At 36.0% G+C, this 27,579-nt stretch overlaps 1 protein-coding gene across 2 annotated transcripts in view; it reads left to right on the top strand.

Annotated features, from left to right (window-relative positions):
- The first annotated feature begins 7,084 nt into the window (after nucleotides 1–7,084).
- dcn (decorin) overlaps nucleotides 7,085–27,579 on the top strand; it is a 38,459-nt gene continuing 17,964 nt past the window's right edge. Inside the window, exons 1-3 of one of the 2 annotated variants that reach the window (XM_087247538.1) lie at nucleotides 7,085–7,182; nucleotides 19,651–19,912; nucleotides 27,393–27,505. In XM_087247538.1, coding sequence (XP_087103664.1) covers nucleotides 19,666–19,912; nucleotides 27,393–27,505 — 360 coding nt within the window. In that variant the 5' untranslated portion in view covers nucleotides 7,085–7,182; nucleotides 19,651–19,665. 2 annotated transcript variants of the gene reach the window in all.

Here is a 27,579-nt window from a genome sequence, read left to right as displayed (position 1 = left end):
ATATTTTATACAATCATATTTGCTGAAATAATAAAAAAGAAAAAACACAAGAGTTATCAAGACTTTAAGAAAAATTTTATGAAAAAAATTCTGTAAGACTGATAATGGTAACCAGAAGAGAGAGATACATAAAATTTTCTGTCCTGCCCCATAGACGTTGCATTTACGCCTCAAACAGTAATTTCATATGTTTAAAAAAAAATCTAAATAATAAAATCTTTCAAGGATTTAAGATGCAGATGACTGTTGCATGCATCATAACAGTCTTGTGAAAAGGGTCCATAGTTTTTCCAACTGCCGACTTTTAAAACACGCAGAACGTAAATGCATGGTCAGCATTCGGCTACATACATATACACTTTGGTGGACATACGCACTTACTGTGCCACTTGTTGTGTATTTATTTCCTGCAACTGACTGACTAAGAAAAACTTGCTTGACCAAGCCAGTTCTGGTCAACTGTTGATTAGTCGACTATATGGGGCATAAAGTAAATAGATAGATAGATAGATAGATAGATAGATAGATAGATAGATAGATAGATAGATAGATAGATAGATAGATAGATAGATAGATAGATAGATGGATGGATGGATGGATGGATGGATGGATGGATGGATGGATGGATGGATGGATGGATGGATGGATGGATGGATGGATGGATGGATGGATGGAAGGATGGATGGATGGATGATAGAAAGAAATTAAGATGGATGGATGGATGGATGGATGGATGGATGGATGGATGGATAGATACTGTAGACAGATAGATGATTGATAGATAGATAAATAGACAGACAGACAGACAGACAGACAGATAGATAGATAGATAGATAGATAGATAGATAGATAGATAGATAGATAGATAGATAGATAGATAGATAGATAGATAGATAGATAGATAGATAGATAGATAGATAGATAGAAGTATGGATGGATGGATGGATGGATGGATGGATGGATGGATGGATGGATGGATGGATGGATGGATGATAGAAAGAAATTGAGATGGGATGGATGGATAGATAGATACTGTAGACAGACAGACAGATAGATAGATGATTAATAGATAGACAGACAGACAGACAGACAGACAGACAGACAGACAGACAGACAGATAGATAGATAGATAGATAGATAGATAGATAGATAGATAGATAGATAGATAGATGGATGGATGGATGGATGGATGGATGGATGGATGGATGGATGGATGGATGGATGGATGGATGGATGGATGGATGGATGGATGGATGATAGAAAGAAATTGAGATGGATGGATGGATAGATAGATACTGTAGACAGACAGATTGATAGATAGATAGATAGACAGACAGACAGACAGACAGACAGACAGACAGACAGAAAGACAGATAGACAGATAGACAGATAGATAGATAGATAGATAGATAGATAGATAGATAGATAGATAGATAGATAGATAGATAGATAGATAGATAGATAGATAGATTACAATAAGGAATTAAAATAACATACAAAAATCCTGTGTCACAAGTGCGGCTGAAGTATAAAACCTCGCCTTTCCACTGAGTGCTTTTAACTGGTTTATTTTGCTATAGTGGTTTATTAAATGATTGGAGTGTGTTTGGTGTGTCAGTGACTAACACTGATGGGAAACGGCTGGATCTGAGCAGATACGACCACACACACAAGCCGCACAAGATACTTGTAAATAATCTTTTGCGCCATTTTCATTGCAGTTCAACCCTCTTGTAAATATCTTTAACCTCACAAAGTGTAGCTTGTAGCTTGACGTCATCTTTTGTCTTTTTGTTTTTCTCCAGCTGTTCAGCGGTTGCAGAGGCAGAAGAGCTTTGGCGTTGGTTTGGCCTGCAGGACTTGATGATTCGAGCAGTCTCTGAAATCTCCGTATGTATGTATGCATGCCAAGCATAAGGCAGACAGAGCTGCTTCAGTCTTGCCACTTTTGACTTGAAGCAGTTCTGAGATTGAATCCAGATTGTTCACAGAAGTTGAGTCATTGGTCCGATTCCCCTTTTGCATTGTGTAACTAAACCGCTGAATGGCGTGAGATCTCTGAAACAATGATTCAAAGTCTGTCAGGTCAGGATGTCTACAGGAAATTTGAATGTGTGGTTTTCACATGTCTAATTTATGGCTCGCTGACATTAAATACCATTTGGGAAGATCACATCCTGCAGTGTGACATGCTAAATGGCACAATAAAAAAGGTGTAAATATATTATTTAAAAGTGTGGTTATAGTTTACAAAAAATCTCATTTGTTCATGTTAGTCTGACACGTTCACATGATGACAATTTTAACCAACAATGAGCGACATTTATGATATAGTAAAAAAAATACTCATTAATCATTCGTAACCATGTAAATATTAGAAAATATTGAATTGTACATAATTTTTGTTAGTTGGGAGTGCCTTATTTAATGTTAACAAAGGTCAATTTTAATTTAAAACATGAAAAATAATAATTAAAACATGTAAATATATTAACAGAAAGATAACCAAACAATTATTATTAATTAAATCATAAGTCCAAGGCACTTAAAAAAAAGTAAGTGAACAACCTAGGCACAGTAGTGTTGTTTTTAAAAAGGTTAATAAAGGCTTTTTAATAGTTTTGTTCACTTATTTTTGAATGCCTTGGACTTATGATCTATATCTAAAGAGTACCGACACATTAATTACCCCTGAAGCACATTTAGTTTGATCTTGGATTTGTGTATTATCAATCGTTTAAATTTCCATTGACTAACATTAATAATTACTGTTTGTTCATGAAAAATAATATATTTAACTAATAAATTACTACACATTATTGGTGTTACTAATATTATTCACAATTATATCATGCGTTTAGCTTTGTGAATCTCAATTATCAGATATGAAAGAGCAGTTCTGCTTCTATTATCATACATTTCTTAGTAATTTTCAAAATATTTGTTTATAAAGCATTCATTTATTCATTCATTGATTTTCTTTTCAGCTTAGTGCCTTTGTTAATCCGGGGTCACCACAGTGCAATGAACAGCTAACTCATCCAGCACATGTTTTACGCAGAGAATGCCATTCCATCTGCAACCCATCTCTGGGAAACATCCAAACACGCTCATTCACACTCATACACTACAGACAATTTAGCGTACCCAATTTACCTCTACCGCATGTCTTTGGACTGTGGGGGGAAACCCGAGCACCTGGAGGAAACCCACGCGAACGTGGGGAGAACATGCAAACTCCAGACAGAATTGCCAACCGACCCAGCCGAGGCTTAAACCAGCGGCCTTCTTGCTGTGAGGTGACAGCACTACCTACTGCGCCACCGCATCGCCACATTTTAATATAAATTAATATAATTTATCTGTGGGAATTGCGGTGGCACAGTGGGTAGCACAATCGCCATGCAGCAAGAAGGTCACTGGTTCAAGCATCAGCTGGGTCAGTTGGCATTTCTGTGTGGAGTTTGAGTTTGCGTGGGTTTCCTCCGGGTGCTCCAAGACATGTGCTATTGGTGAATTGGGTAAGCTAAATACTGTCAGTGGGCACCATCTTTCGGATGAGACGTTAAACTGAGGTCCTGACTCTCTGTGGTCATTAAAAATCCCATGGCACTTTTCATAAAGAGTAGGGGAGTACCCCTGATGTCCTGGTCAAACTTCCTCCATGCATCAGCCCTACTGATCATTGCTTCCCAATCATCCCCATCTACCGTATTGGCTATATTACTGTCTCTCCACTTCACCTATAGCTGGTGTGTGGTGTGCACTGGCGCCGTTGGCTTTTCCTGTGGCTGCCGTCACATCATCCAAGTGGATGGTGCACACTGGTGGTGGTGTGGAGAGACCCCTTCTCATGTTTGAGAAGTGATTTGGGTGTATAACCATACATGATATATGCGCTATATAAATACACATTACTTGCTTACTTTAACAGAAGAAGATTCTTCTAACACATTGTTTTAATAGATAATCGTTTTAGTAAATAATTACTAATATCTAATTTGTTTTATCTTAGCCATGATGGCAGTACATAATATTTTACTAGATATTTTTGCAGGATACTAGTATGAAGCTTAAAGTGGCGTTTAAAGGCTTAATAAGGTAAATTAGGCAAATTAGAGTAATTAGGCAAATCATTGTATAATGGTGATTTGTTCTGCAGACAATCGAACAAAATATTGCTTAAGAGGGTTAATAATATTTATCTTAAAATGTTTTTTTTTTTTTTTTTAAGTAAAAACTGCTTTATTCTAGCCAAAATTAGACAGATAAGAATTTCACCTGAGGAAAATATTAAAGGAAATACTATGAAAAATTCATTGCTATGTTAAACATCATTTGGGAAATATTTTAATAATTTTGACTTTAACTGTATATAACAAAAATCTTATTGGTAAAAGAAACAAATAAATTACAAGACCAGCGATAATGAAATGAAAGAGATTAAATTACCTATATGTTTTAAAGTCGACCAAAACAACCACTCAAAGGGCATCCAATCAATATTTGTGCGTTAACTTCCCATCAGTCGGTTGAAGGCCCCCAAAACTTGATTTTATATAAAAAAGAAAACAGAAAAATGACAAGACCAGCAATGATAAAATGCATCTAACCATTTTGAATGGAAGATAATACATTTCCCATATCATTTAAAGTCGACCTCGAACACGCCAAAGTGCATCCAGTCAAATTTGTGGCACAAATGCATGTGTCACTAGCTTGAAGGCACTTAAATTAAGAAAATGCATTATTATCATCCTGTGTGATGTGTCTTCATTCCTGGAAAACTGTGAACAAACCTGCTCAAGGTGAAAGAAAAAAAAAGCCAGACTGTGCTGGATACAGATTAATGTGATGAGCGAGAGGAAAAGAAGGACAGAATGTGAAGCGGGTGAAGGAGGGTGTGGGTCACACAAGAGTGTCTGAGTTTTATGTGGACATTTGGCCGTGGCCTGAGGTTTACTGGCCAGATCTTTTGACTCTGAGCTCAGTCCGGGGCAGATGTTGAACAGGTCATCATCTGCATCCTCTGCTGATCTCACTCGCCAGCTTTCCACCTGTCCTTACAGATGATACTCAGATCAAGGGTCACGGAGAGGAAATCTAAGTGCTTTTATACATTTTCAGTGTTGATAAACTGCAAAAGAATCTCGCTCAAACGCGTAGGCAACATCCATCAAAATGTCTTTTGCTGCTTGTTCAAACTACATATTTAAAATGAGTTCACACTCAATTATTTTTTTTTTTTGAGGACACCTTAATTGTTTTATGTTCAGTTCACTTACATTTGTAAAAAATATTTAGTTGACTTAATCGATTTGTGTTGTGGCAACATAAAGGAACTGTTTGGAACCCACCACTAGTCCCAACCTGTAAACCCTGAACACCCACAACCAAACCCCAGTCCCAACCCTTAAACAATAAACCCTTAGGGTTTTGGACTGGGGTTTGGGTGTGGGGTTAGGGGTTGGGATTGGGGTTTGTGTGTGGGAGTTTAGGGTGTGAGATTTAGGGGTCAGGAAACTTTAAGTTTGTTACTGGGAATGATTTGATTGTATATATAACATACACAATGTTATTGAATGTATTCAAGTAAAATTGGGTTCTGTTTATTTGCATAAAAGGTGATATGTGCATTAATAATATAACAACACATCTAAAATATAAGCATATATTAATTTTAATATATGAGATTATAATATAAGGTTAAGGCAGAGACATTTGTTTCTAATTACTTAAAATATATAAATATCGGTAAAATTATATTCCATTGTCATTCTACATTATGTAAAAATAATAACAACACACTTATTCTATTAAAACACATTTTATATATTACACATTTTTACTAAAGATTCATAATTTTACTTACAGAAAAAAAATGTCAAACCTACACATTAATAATGTACATGGAAACATTTGCACTATTACACTTTTAAAATTGCATTTTTAAACTTCAGATCTTGCCTAAATTGTTGACATTTGAGTGAGTTTTTCATTGATAATTGTCCATATTAATGAGGTAATAATTAAACACGATACTGAGAGTGATAAACTGATGCACTTGACAAATTCCCCTCCAACATTTGCTTATTCAGCTTTAAAAATCCTTTATTGTCATGGTTCAACGATATGTTATTTTTTCTTGAATTCTATCTTTGCGATTAAATTTTTCAAAGGCTTTTGAAAGCTTTTCAGATGGCCAGTAATGCAGGGCATCCAGCGGTGCGATAAAATCACTGTCAGTATGAACAAGGCTTAAGACACATCCTAATCCCAATCACCCCTGTCCAAATGTACAGCTTATCTTTCCTGTTTCCTGAAAGTGTGCCAGAAAATCCCAAAAGCTCGATCTGATTTAGGATGATTGAATCGTACCAGTCTTTCAATTTAGAGAGAAAGAGAGAGAAAGTCAATCAAATGTTGAAGAAGCGAAAGATAGAGAAGGAAAAAGAAAAACTGGGTCTTGATTTCAGTTACTAGCTGAACTCAAGCCAGATCCTCCCTCCCCATTCTGGGGACCTCCATTTGCACATTCAATGCTCTTCCATGCCTGTTAGTCAGTACAAATAAACAAGCCTAATACGGATTTGGAAGTGCTGTACGTGTGTGTGCGGTTGAGGTTACGGGTCACCAAAAAGTTTCTTGTTTCAAAGGAAACAAAAGTATGGTGGGTGGAAAGGAGGGGAATGTTTCCACCATGCAAAAAAAAAAGCAGCATGAAGTCCACCGAAAGAGTAAGCGAACGGGAGGGAGACGCTTTTGTTGTATCCAGAGTTCCCTATCTTTACCAGATGACACAGTATGGGAGCCGGCCAATGCCTGTATAGTCCCAGCCTCTCGTCTCCCTACTTTTTTCCCCCTCATTTTTCTTGTTCCAACTGCTTTTGGACCGCTCCAGACCGGGGGAAGTTCTTCTCCAATTGTCTCATTTGAAAAGGACGAAGAAATCAACCCCTCCCTCTCTCCTTTTCTTCCCTCCCTCCCTTCGTTCACTCGTCCTCTCTCTCTCCCTCTCTGTCCTTCTCTCCATCCCCTCCCCCCGTGACAGAGCACACCTGCCTGATCTTGGCTGCAGGCGTCCACACAGCGATCAGCCCTCGGCCTGCCCCGCTGCACATCGGCTCCAGCCCTCTCTGGACTTGCGGATCTTCGTCTGCCGCTCTACGTGCTCCTGAACGTGCAGGTAAGACCAGCTAATCAAGAGCTTTTTCTGAGTGATGAAAAGTAGAGATTTTGATTGAGAGAACAGACTGACCATCTCAGAGAGAAGTAGATGGCTTGCACTGATGAAATGTGGGTATCAACCCTCGGGAATCTGCGGTTTGGTGGTTTCTGCAGTTCATTAAAGCTTGGTGCAGAATTGAGGAATTTGCAATGGTTTGGCTGTTTGCTTGATGCTTTATATGAGGTTTTCTCAGAATTTTCCTCATTCTGTCTCATCCTAATTTAACTGCAAATGAAAGGATATATGAGTTTCTGCCTTTTTGTGCCTTGTTAATTGCTGGTGGGATATGGGTGCTTTGATTACTCATGCTTGCATTCTGATGAGAAAACCGTCAACTGTATTTCAAGCCAGGGAGGTGCATGTTCATGCAAATTGATTGCCTGTGTGATTTATTAATTGTTCAGTTTTAGAAGATAGGACATTCTGTGACTTTTTTCCAAACTGTGACAATTTTCCCTGCTCTTTAAAACCCCTTCTTTTGTGAAAAAGCCATTAACTTTTTCGAGTGCCCTTATTTTCTCTCCTCCGACTTTTCCATCCCTGCTTTTCTTCTTTTTGTGCACCACTTGGCATTTAGAAAGAGTTCATGTGAGGCCTGGAAACACTAGAGGGTTTCTAACAGTGCTCTCCTCGGATAGATCTGTCTGGGGAGACGTTTTGTCCTCTGGCCTCGCTCTGCATCTGCTTGCCTCCACTCGCTCAAAGTCGCATCCTAAACTCTTTATCCATGGCATGGAAGCCAAAGTGCCTTCAGCCATATCGGCTGAAGGATGAAAGTGCTCTGAAGGAGAAAATGGAGAGATGGAGAGAGTAAGAGTGTGGGACTGGTGTCTCATTAATCCTTTAATGATATAGCTTCCTTCCAATCATAGGCAAGTCTGACAAGGCACTTCCTGGTAATCCCACCACAAAATTCCCAGCTAACTCAAAACATTCATTGGAGAGAAGAGAGGAAGAGCTGAGGGATTCAATGCATTTAACAATCAACTTTTTAAATGTAGGATAATCTTGCTGCTTTTTGATAAAGCAATACTGACATTTATATATATTTTAATGCTATTTTGGGTGTCAGGAACAAGGCTCAGAGGTTGTGGTAGTAGTTTGGGTGTGGGGGTTTAGAGGTTGGAATTGGTGTTTAGTGTGGGACTTAGGGTATAAGGGTGGGGACTGGGGTTTGGTTGTGGGTGTTTAGGTTTTACAGGTTGGGACTGAGGATTGGTTGTGGCTGTTTATGTCTTGAGTTTAGGGTTTTTGACTGGGGTTTGGGTGTGGGAGTTTAAGGTGTGGGGTTCATAGGTTGGTATTGAGATTAGGATTGGTTGTGAGTGTTTAGGGTCTTGAGTGTGGGAGTTTAGGGTGTGGGGTTTGGGGTTTTGGACTGGGGTTTGGGTGTGGGAGTTCAGGGTGTGAGATGTAGTGGTTGGGGTTTTGGTATGGGAGTTTAGGGTTTAAGGGTTGGGACTTGGGTTTATTTGTGGGCATTTCGGTTTTACAAGTCGGGACTAGTGTTTAATTGTGGGTGTTTAGGATTTACAAGTTGGGACTGATTATTGGTTGTGGGTGTTTAGTGTCTTGAGTTTAGGGTTTTTGATGACTGAGGTTTGGGTGTGGGAGTTTAAGGTGTGGGGTACATAGGTTGGTATTGAGATTTGGGTGTGGGAGTTTGGGGTGTGAGGTTTAGGGATTGGGACTGAGGTTTGGGTATGGAAGTTTATGGTGTGGGGTTTAGGGGTTGGGATTGGGGTTTGGGTGTTTTGAGTTTCGAGTTTGATACTTTAATAGTGGAGATTTTTTTTGTTTGTTTTCTTGCTAGGGATTGGGGTTTGGTAGTTTAGGGTGCGAGGTTTAGGGTTTGGGTGGTTGAGGTTTGAGTTTGATATTAAGAGTTGGAATTGGGTTTTTGGCTTGAGATTGGGGTTCAGTTGTGGGAGTATAAGGCCTGGGCTTTAGAGTTTAGGACTGAGGTTTGGGTGTGAGAGTTTAGGATGTGAGGTTTAGGGATTTGATTGGGCTTTGGTTTTGGGAGTATAGGGACTGGGGTTTATGGTTTGGGACTGGGGCTTGGGTGTGGGAGTATAGGGGTTTTGATTGGGGTTTGGGTAAGGGAGTTTGTGGTTTGAGAGTCAGGTTAGTATTGATGTTTAAACTTACAGGGTTTGGAGTTTACATGAGGTTAGGATTGGGATTTAAGTGTTCAGGATTAAGGTTTAATGTTTTAGGTTTAATGGTTGGAATTTGCTATGTTTATTTCACATTGTTAGTCTTGAGGTGAACAATTTATCTGTGCAAGTTAATTAATTGAAAAATCTTTCTGCTTTTCTTAATCTTCAATCAAAATTGGACCATTTGCTTGTGCATTTGGAGAAGTGGTTCTTTGTTTGTGTCAGTTTGACAGCTTCTGCCACAGTATTCTTAACCACGGCCCTCTACAAGCGAATGAAATGCAAAAGGAAAACCCCGCCGCCTGCTCAATATTCTGTTTCAGTTGGACATACATGAACATCCTGAATAAAAATCTCTTCTGGTGCAGACTATAAAGTTTGGGGTTTACATGTTGGGTGTGGATTAAAAATTGGGATTGAGGTTCACAATTTATCATTTAAAGTTTAGAATCAGGCTTTTAGGGTTAGTGGTAAAAAAAAAAAAGTTCATATTTGTATGACTTACAACACTCATTAATTTTAAACAAAGTACACACAGTTTGACCCATGACAGGAAAATTTGCCCCTTTCTTCCGCCCTTCAAAGACAGCATCCTCAGGCCATGCAATAAGTATACATTAGAAGCCAAAGGTCTCTATTTGACTCCAACTGTGCAAAGTTAGAAAGAGAAAGTCATTAAATGGGGGTCTTGTTGTCCACTGCCTGTTGTCCATCTTAATTTGTCTTTAACTCTATGAAGAAAAGATACTGGGGCAGTTGCTTATGACAGATGGGGAGTTTATTTGAAAACGGAAGTGAGAGGATGAGCAAAAGAGTTTCTGTATGTTGAATGTGAGCGAGTGGAGTTGACCTAAATTAAGGCCATTGCAGTCATGGCCATGTGCTAACAAGTTTAAAAAGTTTCTCAAGTGCCAAAATAATCAGCTGGCTTTCAGCATATAATTGCTTATTAAACATACAAACAACTTTTTGTGGCTTTTGGGGTAGGTTCTATTGAAGCACACCGTTTTCTGTTGGCTTTAATGATGGTTTTGATCTGTGAAAGTCTAATTGTGCTCTGGCTGTTGCTTTGGAGTTTGGTTTAGTGGTCTGGAACCAGTATAACCACTGAGGGCAGAGTGGTCAAAACCCTTGTATGCTGGTGTAGTCCAGGAGTACAGTTTTGCTGAGCTGAATATTAAGTCCACATTTAGTATGATATCCTTTTGTGCTTTTCTTTTGATACATTACTCATTGGAATGATAAAATAATTACATTTCTGAAACATTTTCTCAGAGTTTGGGAAATTTGGGTATTTCAGCTTTCAGTAGAGGATTGCTTTCATAAATAAGAGGCCATTTCTGAGGCACAATGTTAAGATTGGCCGTTGTTTTGTAAGTTTTAAAATAAAGGGAGCACATATGTTTCAAATGTCCTGTAGCCTGTAAATACCTCTCTGTGAGTCATTGCTGAAAGGAGCAACAGGTCAACGAATGTGTGTATGCACGAAGAGAAAATAAAGTAGAGCTGTATTCCATTTTCCATAATCAACTTACACTATATTAATGAGTGCTAAAAACAGCATGTTATACAGTTTACAAGATACACTGCAAAGTGTTTGTAGTGCTCATTATTCAATATGGTTCATACGTATGTTTAACTTTTTAAAATGAAAACACACACAAGAAGTAAAATGGCATGATACATTGGATTTTTGGTTTTGCTTAAATGAGAAGTCTTGTTTTCTATTATGGATTTATGTGGTTGTTCTTTGTAAACAATGGAAGATGTTTTTTGGAAGTAACTGTGTCAAGATTTAAGCTTAAACTCTCTTATTTTTATATATATATGTTGAGAAAACAAGGCGTTTATAATTTGCTTCATTTTAAAAGTAAAAATAATCGTGATTTACCGATTGTTCACTCTAATGTCGTTCATAACATGACACATATGAACAAATATATTTTAGGCTTTTATTCACTATATATATATATATATATATATATATATATATATATATATATATATATATATATATATATATATATATATATATATATATATATATATTTACAGTATATTTATATATAATATTTTTAATTTGACCGTAAAACACACACAGAGCAATACAAAAAGCAACAACAACTATAAAGACAGAAAAGAAACAGCATACAAATGTATGTTTTACACATATTTCTAGGCCAGTGGGCACAGGCTATATGGTGATCTTGCAAACAATGACAGGGTCATACCTTTAAACTGTTATCCTTGGCATTTGACAGATAATTAAAAAAGGGTTTCCAGGTGTCTTTGAAACCAGCAATTCTAGCAGAAAAATTGTATCAAAGTCTCTCTGAATGTAAAGTGCTAGAGAATTCTGAGCCAGGATTTAAATAGTGCTTTATTTACAAATAATCTTTGATCAGCAAACAAGTTTTCAACCATGTCTGCTTCACACAACAGAATAAATGCCAATGTATCTTATTGAAGCTCGAACACTCCATTTGACATGCAAGATTAACCCTTATTGGTTCTTGTGTGTCCATTTCAAAGATATCTTCTGATCATTGTTTATATTTGAATAAAATACCAAATTAAATCTGTTCATCATATAAGCTGATTGTATTTCAGAGGACTTGGATTACCTGCTCAAATTATATGGATTTATTTTTTTTTACTTTATAAATATTTTAAAGCATTTTAAAGCTTTGGGTGATGAGATGACTTCGGTAATACAGATTGAAAGACTGAGATTTTTGAGGACTCATTCTATCGAAAAATTTTTCAGTGTTTGGGGTTTATTTCTAAACTATCTAGATGAGCAGCCACTCAAACTCTGATGATACTTCAGAGACTTAATTTACTTATTATACATATTTAATTATTTAATTTTACTTCTTTATTCTATTTTCTGTTGTCACTTGCTAAACTGTGATGTCATTGTTATTTGTTCATTGACTCATTGTATGGGATTTGTCCGAGACAGTGCCTAGTGTTGTGTGTGTTTGTGTATGTGTGTATATATGTATGTGTGTCTTTGTGGTTGTTCTTGAAAAATCCAATAAAATACAATTATTAAAAAAAGGACAGAAATCTTTCAGATTTTATTACAAATATTTTCATTAGTAAACAAATGAACACATTCCTTATAGGTTTGGAATGACATGATGGGGATCAAATTAAATGTTTATTAATAGGCTAAGACTAATAATCAAAGCCACTTTTCTTCTCGTGTAAATCTATGTTGATTTTGGAGTTTTTAAAAGTTTTTTACTTGTAAACAAGGTTTCTATTCACAGTATAGAATATTAAATGCCAATTCAGTTTGCATATAATGTCCACTTGCAAGTTATGTTGGGTGCATGTTTCTCTACTACTTAAAAAAAAGTTGCAACATCTGTGCTTGATCACATGACCTTAAATCCTACCACACTACCTCATAAATCACATGTAGTGTTTTGAATAAGTGGAACATTCCCAGACAAAAAGTGGTCTGAATAACGCAGCACAAAAGCATAAGTACTGAACAGACTAATGTCAAACTTCTTAAACATAACACACCTGTAGTGAGGCAGTTTTGACTATGAATATGCATACTCTATATATAAGTTATTTATGATAGCTGTGGGGTCAGTTTACACTGCATTTGTTGTTTAATATTGTAAGATCTATCTTGTTTTAAGTATGATTATAGATTTTGTTGTTTGAGGCAGAGAAAGTTGAAGTGTCAGCACTGCACTTTTTTTCTCTGCAGAGACTAATCAGACTTGCTGTGACAAACCCCAGAGCTCAAGATCCCGAAAGGCAAGAAGGTAGAGCAAAAAAAAAGGAGAAAGTGAGACTGAGAATGTGGAAGTTTCCCTTTCTTCTCTTGATTATTAAAAGCCCACTATTATAAGGCTGATTCTGGGTTCTGTGAAACACCTCAGTTGGATGAGTTTGTTGTCTGAGCCGCAGACAAAAAGAAGTCAAAGCTGAGGGTGTGTAACGTCCTGGCAGGAGCTGATAGTTGGACACAGAAGGACTGTGTCTGTGAAAAATCACTTCTCAAGTTGATTTAAGCTCAGTCCTGATAATGGTTGTCACTATGAGCCATCTGACACTGGTCCACTGGTTCTGCTGATAGGATACAGACTGAACATCCTTCCTGTTCAGTCAGATTTGAGCTGTTTTTCCTTTGATCCAAGTAGTGGACAAAGAAAATTTACAGCTGTAAAAAACATTTTAACAGTCATACAAAATATACATAGATCTGTGTTTAATTAAATTTAAAAAAGTATTATTAAGGCTTTAGCAATGTACAAAAATATAAAGGTTCTTAATCCAAACATGTAAAAGTAAAGAAAATACAAGAGGAAAATACAAATTAAGAAGAAAATACAGAAGAAAATACAAATAAAGAATATACAGTGTATATTAGTGGTGTAACGGATCAGAAATCTCACAGTTTAAATCACACTACTTTTTTTAAGTCACGGATTGGACCATTTTTTGGACCAGCAAAAAAGGGGGAGACAAATGTAAATTGCTTTCCATTTATACGAAAACATTACTGCAAAACAAGCAGAACTTAGAACCTGTAATTGTAATAAAAATCAAGAATGAACCAGCTGAAAAAAGCAAAATATTCAATGTGAAATATGATCTTTGCTACTGTACTATCTAACATCTTGTACAACATGATAATTTTTTTTTTAACTAAAGACTCAACAGTTTACACATAAAACTTCCTGTTTCATCATAAGTGGATCATTTTTTAAAATCCTATTCAGTGACATAATTTTGATGGTTGTTTGTCGCCACCTATTGTTTAAACAATGTAATTGCTACAACATTCACCAGCGTCAAGTTCCATTAAATGGTGATTTTAACCTTTACCATAAACATCAGTGTTTATATCTGAACTGTAGGCTGCTATCCCAGTGCCTCTGTGTTATTTAATTGTTTGTAACTAACTGGAAAAAGTATAAAAACTGAATCTCTCTCGATTAAACGCAGATTTGAATGCAGCACTTCGAAGGATTAATAAGCACATGTAAATCAATATCATGTATCTTTGAACTTCTCATTTCTCATGAATTGAGATTACTATTTTTTATGTTAAATTGTGCAGCTTTACACTGAATGCATTTAATGCAGGATAAACAAAAAATGACAGAAAACACTTTTAATTAATAACCTAAGAAAGCATTGAGGCCCACCACAATTTTTTTTTCCCTTTTACAGGGAAGCCAAAATGCTTTCATGCACATGATTTAAATGACGCGGGAGGCGATCTCTCTGCAATTATTATAAATGTTGGATTAACCTACAAGTTCAAAAAAGTTATTAATCTGCGGTTCATGTGTGTTCCAAACTGTGGGTTGTGATCCATACGGATTATGGATCAATCGTGATGTGTTACACCCCTAGTGTTCATATACATATGCTAACAATGTACACATAATTTTACAAACTACTCTAAAATACCCTCTATATATATTTATATATATACTTTTAAAATATATTCCTGTGTATCTATTTTTAAATTGTTTATATTAGACTAAGTATTAGAAATCACAAAAAATTGTGATTATGTAAACATAGATTACAACTATTGACACAAATATTGACTGCATAATGTGAAATTGAATGCAGCAAAAAAGATTTCTGAAGTATTTCATACTGAATGCAAAACATTGCAACACAATGTATGATGTCAGTATGATACAGTTTAACATTTAATATAACAGTGTCGTAAAACATGTACTGTATGCATGCTAAAACCACACTTTACGTACTGTAAAAATACTGTCAAGTTACATTGCATTGTAACATTGTATATTTATTTAGGTGTTTGTCACATGAAGTAAAACAAAAACACTTATTATTATCTTGCACTGTAAAATATTTGACTTAGTATATACTTTCACAGTAAGGTACTGTATGTAAGTTCACAGTTAATTACTGTGAGGTACTTCATAATAACAATATTTCTGTATTTTTTTTCTAAATATCAAAACAAAAGTGCCTGTACTAGCATAAACGTTAATGTGTATTAATTTCTATGTTGAATAAAATATTAATAGTGTTTCCTATAACTAACGTGCCTAAGATATAGCCATTTTTACAATAATTTGCTCTAATCATGATGATTAATTTCACAATAAAATTCTGAATGCGTAAAATTTTACAGTTAAATCCTGTAAAGTGACACTAATGTAATTTACTGTGGAAAAATTACAGTATAACATGTCGTAAAATTCATGTCGGGAATTTATTACAGTGTGCAGGTGCTTCTACAGTATTCGCCAAAAGACATTTTGAAATTGGAGAATGTAAAAATTTGGACCCAGCCTGCATTTTCCCAACAAAGCCATGACACCATCAATCTGTCTAGTCTGTTTGCCTGCCTCCTATAGCAGCCTGTGGTTTGTTGACAGGACGCAACTCAAATGCAGCAACAGCTTCCCATGATCCCCCGGCAAACAGAATGGGTCATGATGACAGCCTGTAAAGCACAGAGGGCTTTTCATCCTGTTGACCAAATCCTAAGGCTCAAAACATGTAGTCTGGCTTCATTCCTGGTGGGAATACATATCGTTGAAAGAGTTTATGCGGCTCAACTAGAGCATAGCACAGGGCCGCGGGTTCAATTCCCAGAGACACATAAGCATAAAACAACCCCGAATGTGCTATAAATCCACCAAATGCTTAAATGTGAAAGGGCAAAGTGATTCTGCTGTGTGTTTGCTCAAAGCGTCTCTGGGTCAAAGGTAATTAAAGGTGTCTGAGTGGATGGATGTTGAGTGTATCCAGGCCCAAAACCGTAGCATTAAATTAAATAGCAAGGCCAGTAAGTTGTTGCTTTGAAATGCCATCGAAGAAAACTACAATTTCTCATTGTTTTTGTTGAGACATGGATACCCGGTCGAGCTGAGGAAACCTCAGAAAATTGCTTCAACATGCTCTCCTGCGATGCGGATCAACAGGAATCTGAGGTTGTAGGTCATCTTGTGTGAGCTGCGGGAGACAAATTCTGCTTTTTGCATTTGCATTCGTTTTCGATTATCCTGCCTGTTTATGGTTTCTCAATGCAACGTGTCACCGAATTCATCGTATATAAGTCTGCACTGAGCTGAAATTTATGTATCGCTGTCTTCCACTGCTTGAAGAATTGAGAAAAGCTCTTTTGCAGAAGGTTGTCAAGGTCAGTTCTTGGGTTTCCAGAGTTTAACAACAGAGGCGCAGCGGCTATTCGGCGTCCGAGTGACGTGGCCGCCCGGAGGATTTGAACTACTGTAATTATGCCGTATGTTGATTACATGGACCTGAGATGACCCTGAAATGTCGAACTGAGCTCTGGGAGTCACTGTACCTACTTTACAATTTCCTCATCATTCAGCGACGTCCAGACATATGTTTATCTGCGGGCTCATGGACAGCTTTGTGCACTCTTTCTGAGAAAGCAGACAAGTTTTATTTTTCCCTGACTGAAGGCATGAATGAGTTTGGAGTTTAACACCAGGTCAGCTATGAAGAGTTTTTAAAGATAGAGTGTGCAGGGTCTTCAAACTGGGACTTCCAGGGGGCTACATGGTATGTTTGACGCCCAATTTTTCTGTTATACTCTGAGCAAAGTTGTTGTTCGTTCTTCTTTAAGGGTGACAAAAAAGGAAATACCTCAGTTAATTACTCAGCATACTGGGGGCTCTATTTTAACGATCTAGCTCTAGGAACAATTAAGTCTAAAGCGCATGGCGCAAAAGCATTAAGGGCGTCTCCGAATCCACTTTTGCTATATTAAGGATGGGAAAATAAGGTTTATGCCGTGGCGCATGGTCTAACAAGGTTATGCTTATTCTCTTAATGAGTTTGTGTGTTGTGAGGGTGTGTTAAACCACTTAGTCTCATCTCACATTCCCTTTAAGAGTCAGTTTCGCCGCGCAATGGAATGTTTGCTATTTACATGGCGGACTTTGTAAGTGGAAAAACTGAACGCTTCACTTGTGACAAAACAGTTAAACAGACCATATGCAGCGCAAGGATAAAGAACAAGCCTTCTCCATTCGGCCTCTATACTTTCTCTTTACTTGTTTACTTTCGTGGATAAGGAAATGGTGTTGTACGCGCTCCACTGAAGTCATCTATTAGCCTACATTTTTAATTTTGTTTGTTAAGCACAAAGATTTGTTTCAAGACTATTTCTAAATTCAGTTCTAAATTCCAACATACTAATAAATGAACAGTAATAACAAAATGTGGTTAAAACACATCCAAACACACGTCCTATTTTTATGCCATATATGCTGATGCATCCTGTATGTCTCCAAAACCCGACTGGTGGACAAATCTAAATTTGTTTTTATTAAAACAAAAATAAATATAATAAATAATACCACTAATAATAATAACAACATTATAATAAAAATGACAAATTAATAAACTAAAAATTAAATGAAGGCTTGAAGGCAGTGATTTTTATATTTATGTATCAAACAATAATTTTTGTAACACTTTAATCCTTAATTGTTTTATATATGTTAAGATATTTGTGTATTGCTGTACATCCTATGTGTATTAAGGAATTGAACCTGCATAGGCGCATAATTAACGAGCTCTGCGCTGGACTTTAGAGCAGCTTTTGGTCAATGGCGTGCTCTATTCCTTTTCTCAAAATAGCAACCGCCAACAATGCGCCTTAACACACCTCCTTTTTTAGACCAGAACACCAATGAGTCCACAAAGTGGCACAAATGGAAATGCTATTTAAACAATGTGGTGCAAAACGTGAAAATTAGAGTTGCGGTAGTCTGAAAATAGCAACAAATCGCGACAAACACGTCTAATCTTACTGTGCCGGGTATATAATAGGGCCCTGGGAGTAAACAACCACCCAAATTTGATGACTAAATACAGTTGAAGTCAAAATTATTAGCCTCTCTCTGAATTTTTATTCTTTTTTAAATATTTCCCAAATTATGTTTACCAGAGCAAGGAAATTTTCACAGGGTGTCTGATAATATTTTTTTCTCCAGGAGAAAGTCTTATTTGTTTTATTTCAGCTGGAATAAAAGCAGTTTTTAATTTTTTCAAACCCATTTTAAAGTCAAAATTATTATCCCCTTTAAGCTAAATATTTTAAAAAAATTATTAAATTAAAAATTATTCTGACTTCAACTGTGTGTGCTGTTCATATTCCTTTCAATAACAAAATACATATAAAACTTTTTAAAAAGCCTCAAAGCCACACATATGTAATAAATCATTACCATCGACATTTAGGTTTGAAGGTGTTTACCAATTTCCGCTTAGTTTACCAAAGTCCGCTTAGTATGCTGTTTCTAAGTTCATGAGTGACTTCATTTTGGACTGTTTTTTTTTTTTTTTATATGACATCATATTGTGTGTTAGCAATGTCTTAATGTGATTTAATTGCCGTATTGTTCCTGAGATTAATGCCACCATTTATGCCAATTTGAATTCATCTTCAACTTTATGACATTTACTCAGACTTTTGGCTGATGTAATGCATTCTAAATCTTTAAACATTTGAACTAGCGTATTGTATGCCATTGTATGAAGTGTATGTGCTGTATGACTGCATTATATATAGCAAGAAAAATGAACACTGCAATATAAAAAGCTTCTTCAGGTGATTTGAATAGCTCTATTTGAAAATGATTAGTTTTTTTAGATTGACTGGGGTATTTTTTTAAAGGGCAGTGCTTTTATATAAAATATAATAAATTACAGGTATAGAGATATACAGTAGAACAAAGATGCAACTAAACCGTAGTTTGTTTTTCTGAAGAATTTACCAGTATTCAGGTACAAAGAGTAATATAATCAAAGTAAAAACTGCATTGTCTTCTGATATTTAATGTTAACTTGTCTTAAAAACATAAAAAAAATTATTAACTTAAACTTTGCAATTGATCTACAAATCAAATGTGTTGTCAACTGTCACATCTACTATGATCCCTGCTCGACATAGCGCATCCTACTGTTGTGGTGTTGATGCTGAAACTCTAATGAAAAGTCCTTTGCAAGGATCATATTTTGAAGTTTACTATTAGTCTAAGACCCTAAAAAGCAGTAGCCGCAAGAGACCTCTAAAATCTAATACACATAGCTGTGACCCCTGACCTCTTCCTAGTTATCACTGACATCTCTAAGTCACATTCACTCTCTCTACATCTGCCGATTGACTTTTGACCTCTAACCATCACAGTTCCTGAGACGCCGCCCAGCATATCATTCCTCACCTTTAACCCCTTCTCTTCTCCATTTTGCCCCCAGGCCTTCGTCAGCAACATGAAATCGGCCTGTCTCTCCCTGCTTTTGGTGTCTGTATGCTGGGCTCTGCCCTTCCGTCAGTCCGGCTTTATGGACTTTGTAATGGAGGATGAACCGGCTTCAGGAGATGGTCCAGGTCCAGAATTGCCTACCACTCGTAAACCACACGTTGAAAGACTTCCTATGATGCCAGAAGGACCTGAAGTACCTTTCTGCCCCTTCCGATGCCAGTGCCATCTGCGGGTGGCCCAGTGTTCTGACCTAGGTAACCATTTTATTTACTCGAGACTGCTTGGAGATATGAGACTAGAATCATTATAGTTTTTAGGCAACATTGCAAAATGATAAGTGACAATAGCAAACTTGATGACTTCAATCAACAGACCACCCAAAATCTATTCCATTTTTCTGATACCTTATAAAGTGTTCATAACTAGATACTAACTAGCAGTGCCTTAGCAACACCCTAACAACCACCCAGAACAACTTAGCAAAAATGTAGTAACCATCTTATAATATATCCAACATAGACTCTTTCTGAAAACGTAGACCTAAATACGTTTTTGCAGACCACAAATTATGTAGGCAGAGGTGCGTATGGCTGCATTTTATTTTAAAAATGAACGCTACGGGGTGGTATGAAGTCGTTCCTTTTCACAATTACCAGCTGACCGCTTACCTCCATATGGGCGGCTTTGTGGTACGTCGGCAAACTTAAGATGCAGAAAGGAGTTAACCACGACGAGGGGTTTGAGTCTGGTCAAGAATGGTTCGAGAAAGCAGGTAAGACAAAAACAGAATCCATAAAATAAACAAGTAAATAACAGAGTTAGAATGTGGTAAAACGTAGTAAAAATCGGACAGTTCTATTCTTTTCCTGAATTGCTTTTGAAAATTGTTGGTTGGGTTTAGGGAAGTGGGTGGGCGGGTCAACCAATACAATTGGTTGGGTTTAGGGAAGGAGGAGGGTGGGTCAGTCAATTGGTCAGTCAGTCAGTCAGTCGACAGCGGCCACTAGTGGATTTACATGAGAACAGCAGGTTCGAATGGTACTCGTAAGACAAACTTGAAATCTGAAAAAGCGTACACAGCAGCCTCTGGTTGATAAAGCGGAAGGTTTTCAGAATGAGCCTAGGTTGAATTGATCTGATGGTCCATTCATTTCTTTTTCTTTTGACCTGCAAAACCTACAAACTTCAAACTGTGTAGCAATGCCCCAGCAGCCACACAGAATGCTAAAGAATGCCCTTGCAACATCCTAGCAAACACAGAGATCACTCAGTCACCTGCCTAGCAATTATCCAAAACACTGTTGCATAGATCTAGCAAATAGTCTAGAGTAACTTAGAAGGAAAACATCTATAATAAGTATGCATATTATTAATGCCTTGGCTACACATTAGCAACTGACTTAAGTTTAAAAAAAACCTTGCAAAGCCCTGTCAAGCATCTGTTAGCCTTTCTGATGGTCCCTCTGCCTGTGTCTAGACCACGGATGTCAAACTCAATTCCTGGAGGGCCGCAGCCCTGCACAGTTTAGTTCCAACCTTAGTTATACAAACCTGATCAAACGAATTGAACCAGCAACCTTCTTGCTGTTAGGTGATCGTGCTACCCACTGTGCCACCGTGATGCCCAACTCTTAATATTTCTTAAAATATAAAAAAAAAATTCCTTTTCAAGGCAACATCCGAGTTTAAGTTCAATACAGTTTACTTAATAGTCATGCTAGTTATATTTCTTTCTTTGTTTTCCTTCGATGGGAGTTTGGTCCTATGCCTGATGTCAGTTTTGTCATGACATCAACCGTCAAAGGCCAAGCAGCCTTTATGTTTGATCTGCCCATTGTTGAGTCACCACCGAATTACTAATGTCACTGCTTCAAAACCACTTTAAATGTTTTCATATGCTGTTAACTGCACTCACTTCCGTAGACGACTAGGCACTAACCTCCAGACGGCTGCCTTATTTTCCTAATTGAATCCCCAGGCATGTGTGAGTGTGTATGTTAATACTTATGAAAGTCAGGTCTCCTGTTTTATTAGGTTACTTCCAAACATTACCACTTCTCTTCCTGTAAAACTGCCCTCTGTCACTAGTGATTTAATAAAAACAAAAACACAGACACAGAGTCAGCAAACCCTTCAGATTGTTTCGATAATAAAGTTTAATTTTCTTCATGATTAAATCTTTTTTTATTACTTCTAAAAAATAAACTCAAAAGATTTTAGCATTCAATCCTTCTAGAAATATGTACATTTGTTTATGTTCTATAGGTATAAAATATATAAACAGTACATAACAATATTTTCACGGCATCATTTGGGAGAAGTCAAATAAAACCATACAGCAACATGAACATTTGGAATACCACAGATTTTGATTAAGGGTGTGTTGTTCACACTTGGCAGGATTGGTTAGTTTAAAATGGGTCTCTGTCCGCTTCCATATGCTTTCTGGTACAATTTGAATGAAATATGAACACAACACAGACTAAAAACTTCAAATAAATCATAAACAAGACATGATGTCACAAAATATGACCCTTAAGGAGACCAAAAGTCATTAAAAGTCACAAAGTGTGGACAAATTGAATCATTTTCTTCTTATTATAGTCCTGACCAAATAAACCAAGGGAAGAGTCTACAAATCCTAAGTTGGAGGAACATTTTAAAGATGTGTTAAATGGGTATCATGATCATTTCCCTAACCCCAGGCCATCCATGACTTTCTTGCTTTAGCTGTAGCGGTAATTTAGGTTTAGAGGAAACAGTTTTTACTCTATTAAATGTATGTGGAAAAAGGGCTCAATGTCGGCCATTTTACTATTCCATAATTTATTTAGTAGTCTAATTAAGACGACATTAAAGTATTTTCCTCAAATTGATCTGAGAATTCAGAAAGAAAACAAAAATGATATACATTGTCTAAAAGCAAATCTCTAAAAGATGATGTACCTGTACATTTAAAACAATTATTCACCCCTTGGCTATCAAATATGGCTAACACTTTAGAATAATGATTCATTAGTTAATGTATTTACTAACATTAAGTATGAATAATCTTTTGAAGCATTTATTAATCATAGTTCAACATTAACTAATGCACTATTCAAATCCAAAGTTGTGCTATTTAACTTAAAGGGTCATGAAACCCCTTTTTTTGGTTCAAGTCTACCTTTGAATTTAAAAAAAAAAGCTTTGTAATGGGCGTGAAGTGCTGCGAGCAGAGGGAGGAGTGGACATGGCCAGCAAAGCAGGGGAAAAAGGGGAGCAAACAACTGTTGTAAGATGGCTCACAAAATGAGACACAAACCGTTAGGAGACCCATTATTTTTTAGTTAGGTAAAATGCAACAAAAAAATACCAAGTAATTTAATGTCTTGCTATATTCATATTCTATTCTAATATATTTCAACCATTACCGAGACCGATAATCTGGAGGATTTTAAACATGTGGCGAACACAGCAGCAAGGATATAGGCAATGTGTCTGAATGGTAACAAACTCAACTGATAAAAGACAAATTCCGGCATTCTCCAATTCTCGTACAGCTCTTTTGACAAAAAAGCTTGCTGCAAACCAACAGCTTTGCTTTATCGGGCCTGACAAAATCACTTGGAAAAACATGCAACAAACCTTGTGAATCATTGAAACAAACCCTGCTGTATAGACACGGTCTCACAGAGGCACTGGGTCTCACAGCTTGGCAGGTCGGCCTTGCTTTTAGAAAGCACGTGCTCTCATGAATAATTGAGAAGCAGGGTCTTCTCGTTGAATAAGTAAACTCAGCTATGAATAATAATGAGAAACTAACACATCATCACTCCACTAGCAGATTTGCGCTACGTCACCGATTTTGATCTTACCCCAAAAATTATTTTAAACCCGGAAGATGAAATTAGCTTACAACAGCTCAAAATTATCCAGTTTTCCCCACAATTAAAGCTGAAGTGCTAACATTGTCTTAACTGATGCTCAACACACACAAATTTGATAAAACAAAAATAAAAATGTCCCCCAGGGTGTCTTGAACCTTTAAATAAAATTAACAATGATAAATAAATATCATAATAGTTCAATAATTGCTTGTTCATGTTAGTAAATACATTATTTACAGGAATATTATTTTAAAGTGCTTCCCAAAAATGTATATGTTTTTTTTTTTTTTTCAACTGAAGCAAATTTGTAGTTTTAGAATAAATTTTTCTGGATTTTTCCATCTAATGCAGACAAACAGGGCTCAACGTAGATCTTTTTTAAATTTTCAAAATCCATACTTATGCAACTTCAACAAAAATAGTCTTGACCAAGCAAAACAAGAACAGCAGTGCTCAGTTAGAGCCAGTTCCATTCTTTCACAACATTAACACTCGACACTCAAGGAAAAATAAGAAGCCCAAGTAGCTTAGGTCTACTGTTCTCATTTGCTCCACAGGTCTTTTGGCATGAAACAAACCTGGAAAAGAATAGAGGGGGAAAGGTGTGCCGGCGCGCCTGTTCTTCATCTAACTTCACCTCTTTTCAGAGGAATATGTGACCCAGTTAATGCAGCTGTGGGGAAAACCACTTGGAAATAGTGCCAGAAACAAAGAACAACTAACGGCAAAAATGAATTTGTCTGTCTAGGAAAGATTAATTAAGAGATTGATAGTGTTTTTACTTGCTTTCCACATTTAAGCAGTATTTTCTCAGTATTTTTTGTCTGGTAGAAGTGGGATAATTGAAAAAAAAATAATAATTGTTTGAGTGTCTACCAGGAATCTCATTGAAACTGACTAGCAATACAGTTCAAACCTCCCTGAACAAATACAATGACTGTGCACTTTTCTTACTGTATTTAAAAAGTACATATATTTACTACCTATTACTGAGTATACAAATGTTGAAATGTATTAGGCTATATCACATAAAATGTTCAGTGTTTGAACTTTCAGTAATGAAATTTAAACAACAATAAACTGAACTGAACTAAACTGAACTCTGAAATCTGATCTTTACTAGAACTATGTTCTGCTTTGACACAATCTACATTGTTAAAACGCTATTTAAATAAACATGAATTGAATTGAAATTTAGATTTAATATAGAAAAACATGAAATATGTTAGCAGTTTTAAAATGTTAGTAGCATGCTAAAATATGTTGACAATATGCTAACAATGCATTAAAACATCCAGTGTGCTAAAACATTCTAACAATGCACTAGAAGATGTTAGCAACTTCCTAAAACATGTTTAAGTATGTTACTTTCTGTTCAAAATGTGTTTAATCAGTGACTATAAGATGAATCAATCGCCCAAAGCCTCAAACTGTAATGTAAATATAAAACGTAGACTCAGCTATGTTATACTGTTAGAACATGTATTTAATATCTAATTGAGGGCCAAATCTGCAGCATTTAGGAAAATGTTGGCAAAGTGCAAGCATGCTAATAATGTATCTTAATATGCTAGGGATGTGCTAAATGTTAGCAACCTGCTTAATTGTGCTTTATATACCAGCAATGTGCTAAAACTGAACTAAAACAGGCTAGAAATGTACTAACAACGTACTAGAACATGTTAGCAACTTGCTACATGTTTAAGCACAAGTACGTTACTTAAAAATATATAACAAATTGTATTTAATGAGTGAGTAGTGTCATCATGTATAGTCCATGATGAAAACAAAGAGTAGTTCCAGCCACAGTGCTTCTCTTCAGAAAACATTTTATTACTAAACACTAAAGAAAATTACAAAAAAAAACATTAGCAATGGGCTACAGCATGCTAGTAATGTAACTAATTAAACATGCCAAATAATGCTACTAGCAATGTGATAAATGTATTAAAAACATACTAGCACTCTTGTATGTATTGTGGACTAAACAGCGTCTCGTGTTTTAATTCCTCACCTATAAAATTAGTAGTTAAAAAGGAATGGATTTAGCATCCGCGAGTCACAGGTTTTACGCTATTTGCTGCTCTTGTTTTCAAATCACTTGCTGATTTTAGTGGCTAAATATTATTTAACCACAGAGGACTATTTGTTTTTGAATAGTTTAATGTGTTTGTTCCATCAGGGTTGCCAGTGAGCTTAACATTTGTTTCACTTTCCAGCTTGTTTACTAAGATTGGGCAGTTTTTATTGTGTTATTACGGCTTTTTTTGGATTACATACTGATAAAATATTCCATAATAAAACACTTTGACCTACATCGATTGGCTGAGATGTGTAGCCACTACAAAATTAGACTAAACAAAGCTGAAGGATCATTTGTGAGGCATCTCGGCAGCAGTGATATTTCCAATTGTGATCTCTGTGTCCTTTGTCCTGTGGCTATATAATTAACATGGACATATTCCTAAACTGTTTATACACATCTGCTGATGAGGAAACTCACCGCTAAACAAAACCAAGCGATGTTTGTGTGTGGCTCTGCCTAAAAAGCTTTTAGATTTGTTGGAGCAGATTTATGTATGTGTATGTGTGTGTACATGCTATTTTTTCTTACATTAAAGAAAACACTGTGGTATACAGTGGCCCCAAAAAGCTTTTTGACACACAAACATGGACAAAAAGTATATATTTTATCATTTAATGATGTCAGTTTCCTGTTTTGTTTCAAACAAAGTGTTTATGCTCTTAAATTATTTTTATGGCACTTGGCTTGATGTTTTTGTTATATAATGCCAAGGCATTGGTAAATGTGAAGGCATGGCTTAAAAACAATTTTGCCGTCACTATATTTTCAGTCCATGTAACCTGGTCTGTAACGCATTAATCAAAGGTTACGTCATACTGTCGTCTGATGTTGGCAAAATCAAATTCCCCTTGTGTGGAAATCTTATGTCAGCTTTTGCATTTGACAGCATTGCGCAGCTTTTATAGTCCTTCCAAGAAAAACAGAGACTTTTTGGCATAGGAGTCTTTGATCAACTCAATGAACCTTCAGTTTAGAAACGCTAAAATGTATCTGGACCCTTACTAACTTAATTTAATTTAATTTAATTTAATTTAATTTAATTTAATTTAATTTAATTTAATTTAATTTAATTTAATTTAATTTAATTTAATTTAATTTAATTTAATTTTCCCTTATTTTAGGTGTTTTTATTCATTGAACAATAATCAATCACTAAATTTACTGTTAAAGATTTAGTTTTTTTTATAGTATTTAATATATAATTAATAAATATAATAGTAATTAAAGTGCTAAATGAGTCATGCATTTTCAATAGTTCATTTTGATTATATTATATTATATTATATTATTATATTATATTATATTATATTATATTATATTATATTATATTATATTATATTATATTATATTATATTATATTATATTATATTATATTATATTGATTTAATTACTTATAATTAGATATTATCTAGAACTACAATTATTTCCATTCCTGGTCTTAAATTATTATTGAAATGCTTCTTATGTTGCACATGTAGAATAGTAGCTCATAAACACTTCTATAAATGGTTTCATCTATACAATGATGGCTGGAGCTCACATTCTTTCTGCCGTTTAAATGTTTTCCAGGAATGTCGCGGCTCCATTTACTGCGAGAATTTATACTCTTGAAGGATTCTTGTGTTAGTATCCGAGTGTGTTGTGTTAGTGTTGGATCCATACGTCTACAGCTGACATGATGTCAAAGTAGACTCTAGCCACAGAAGCCCAGATCAGCTCATATCCCATTTCAACAATGCCATTTTTTCTCTCACTAAATTGCATTTCTCTGTCTTTAAGGTCTGAAGACTGTTCCAGAAAAAATTCCACTTGATACCACTCTCCTGGACCTGCAGAACAACAAGATCACGGAGATTAAAGAAAACGACTTCAAAGGCCTGAAGGGTCTCCAAGTGAGTTTTTCAATCACTCTCTCCTTTCCTTGTTCTCTTTTCTTTTAACTGCATTTTCTCTAATTGAATCGTGG

Source organism: Danio rerio, chromosome 4 (assembly GCF_052040795.2).
Source record: "Danio rerio strain M-AB ecotype USA chromosome 4, GRCz13ab, whole genome shotgun sequence".
Taxonomy (NCBI): Eukaryota; Metazoa; Chordata; class Actinopteri; order Cypriniformes; family Danionidae; genus Danio; species Danio rerio.
This window is presented reverse-complemented; position numbering and strand designations above follow the sequence as displayed.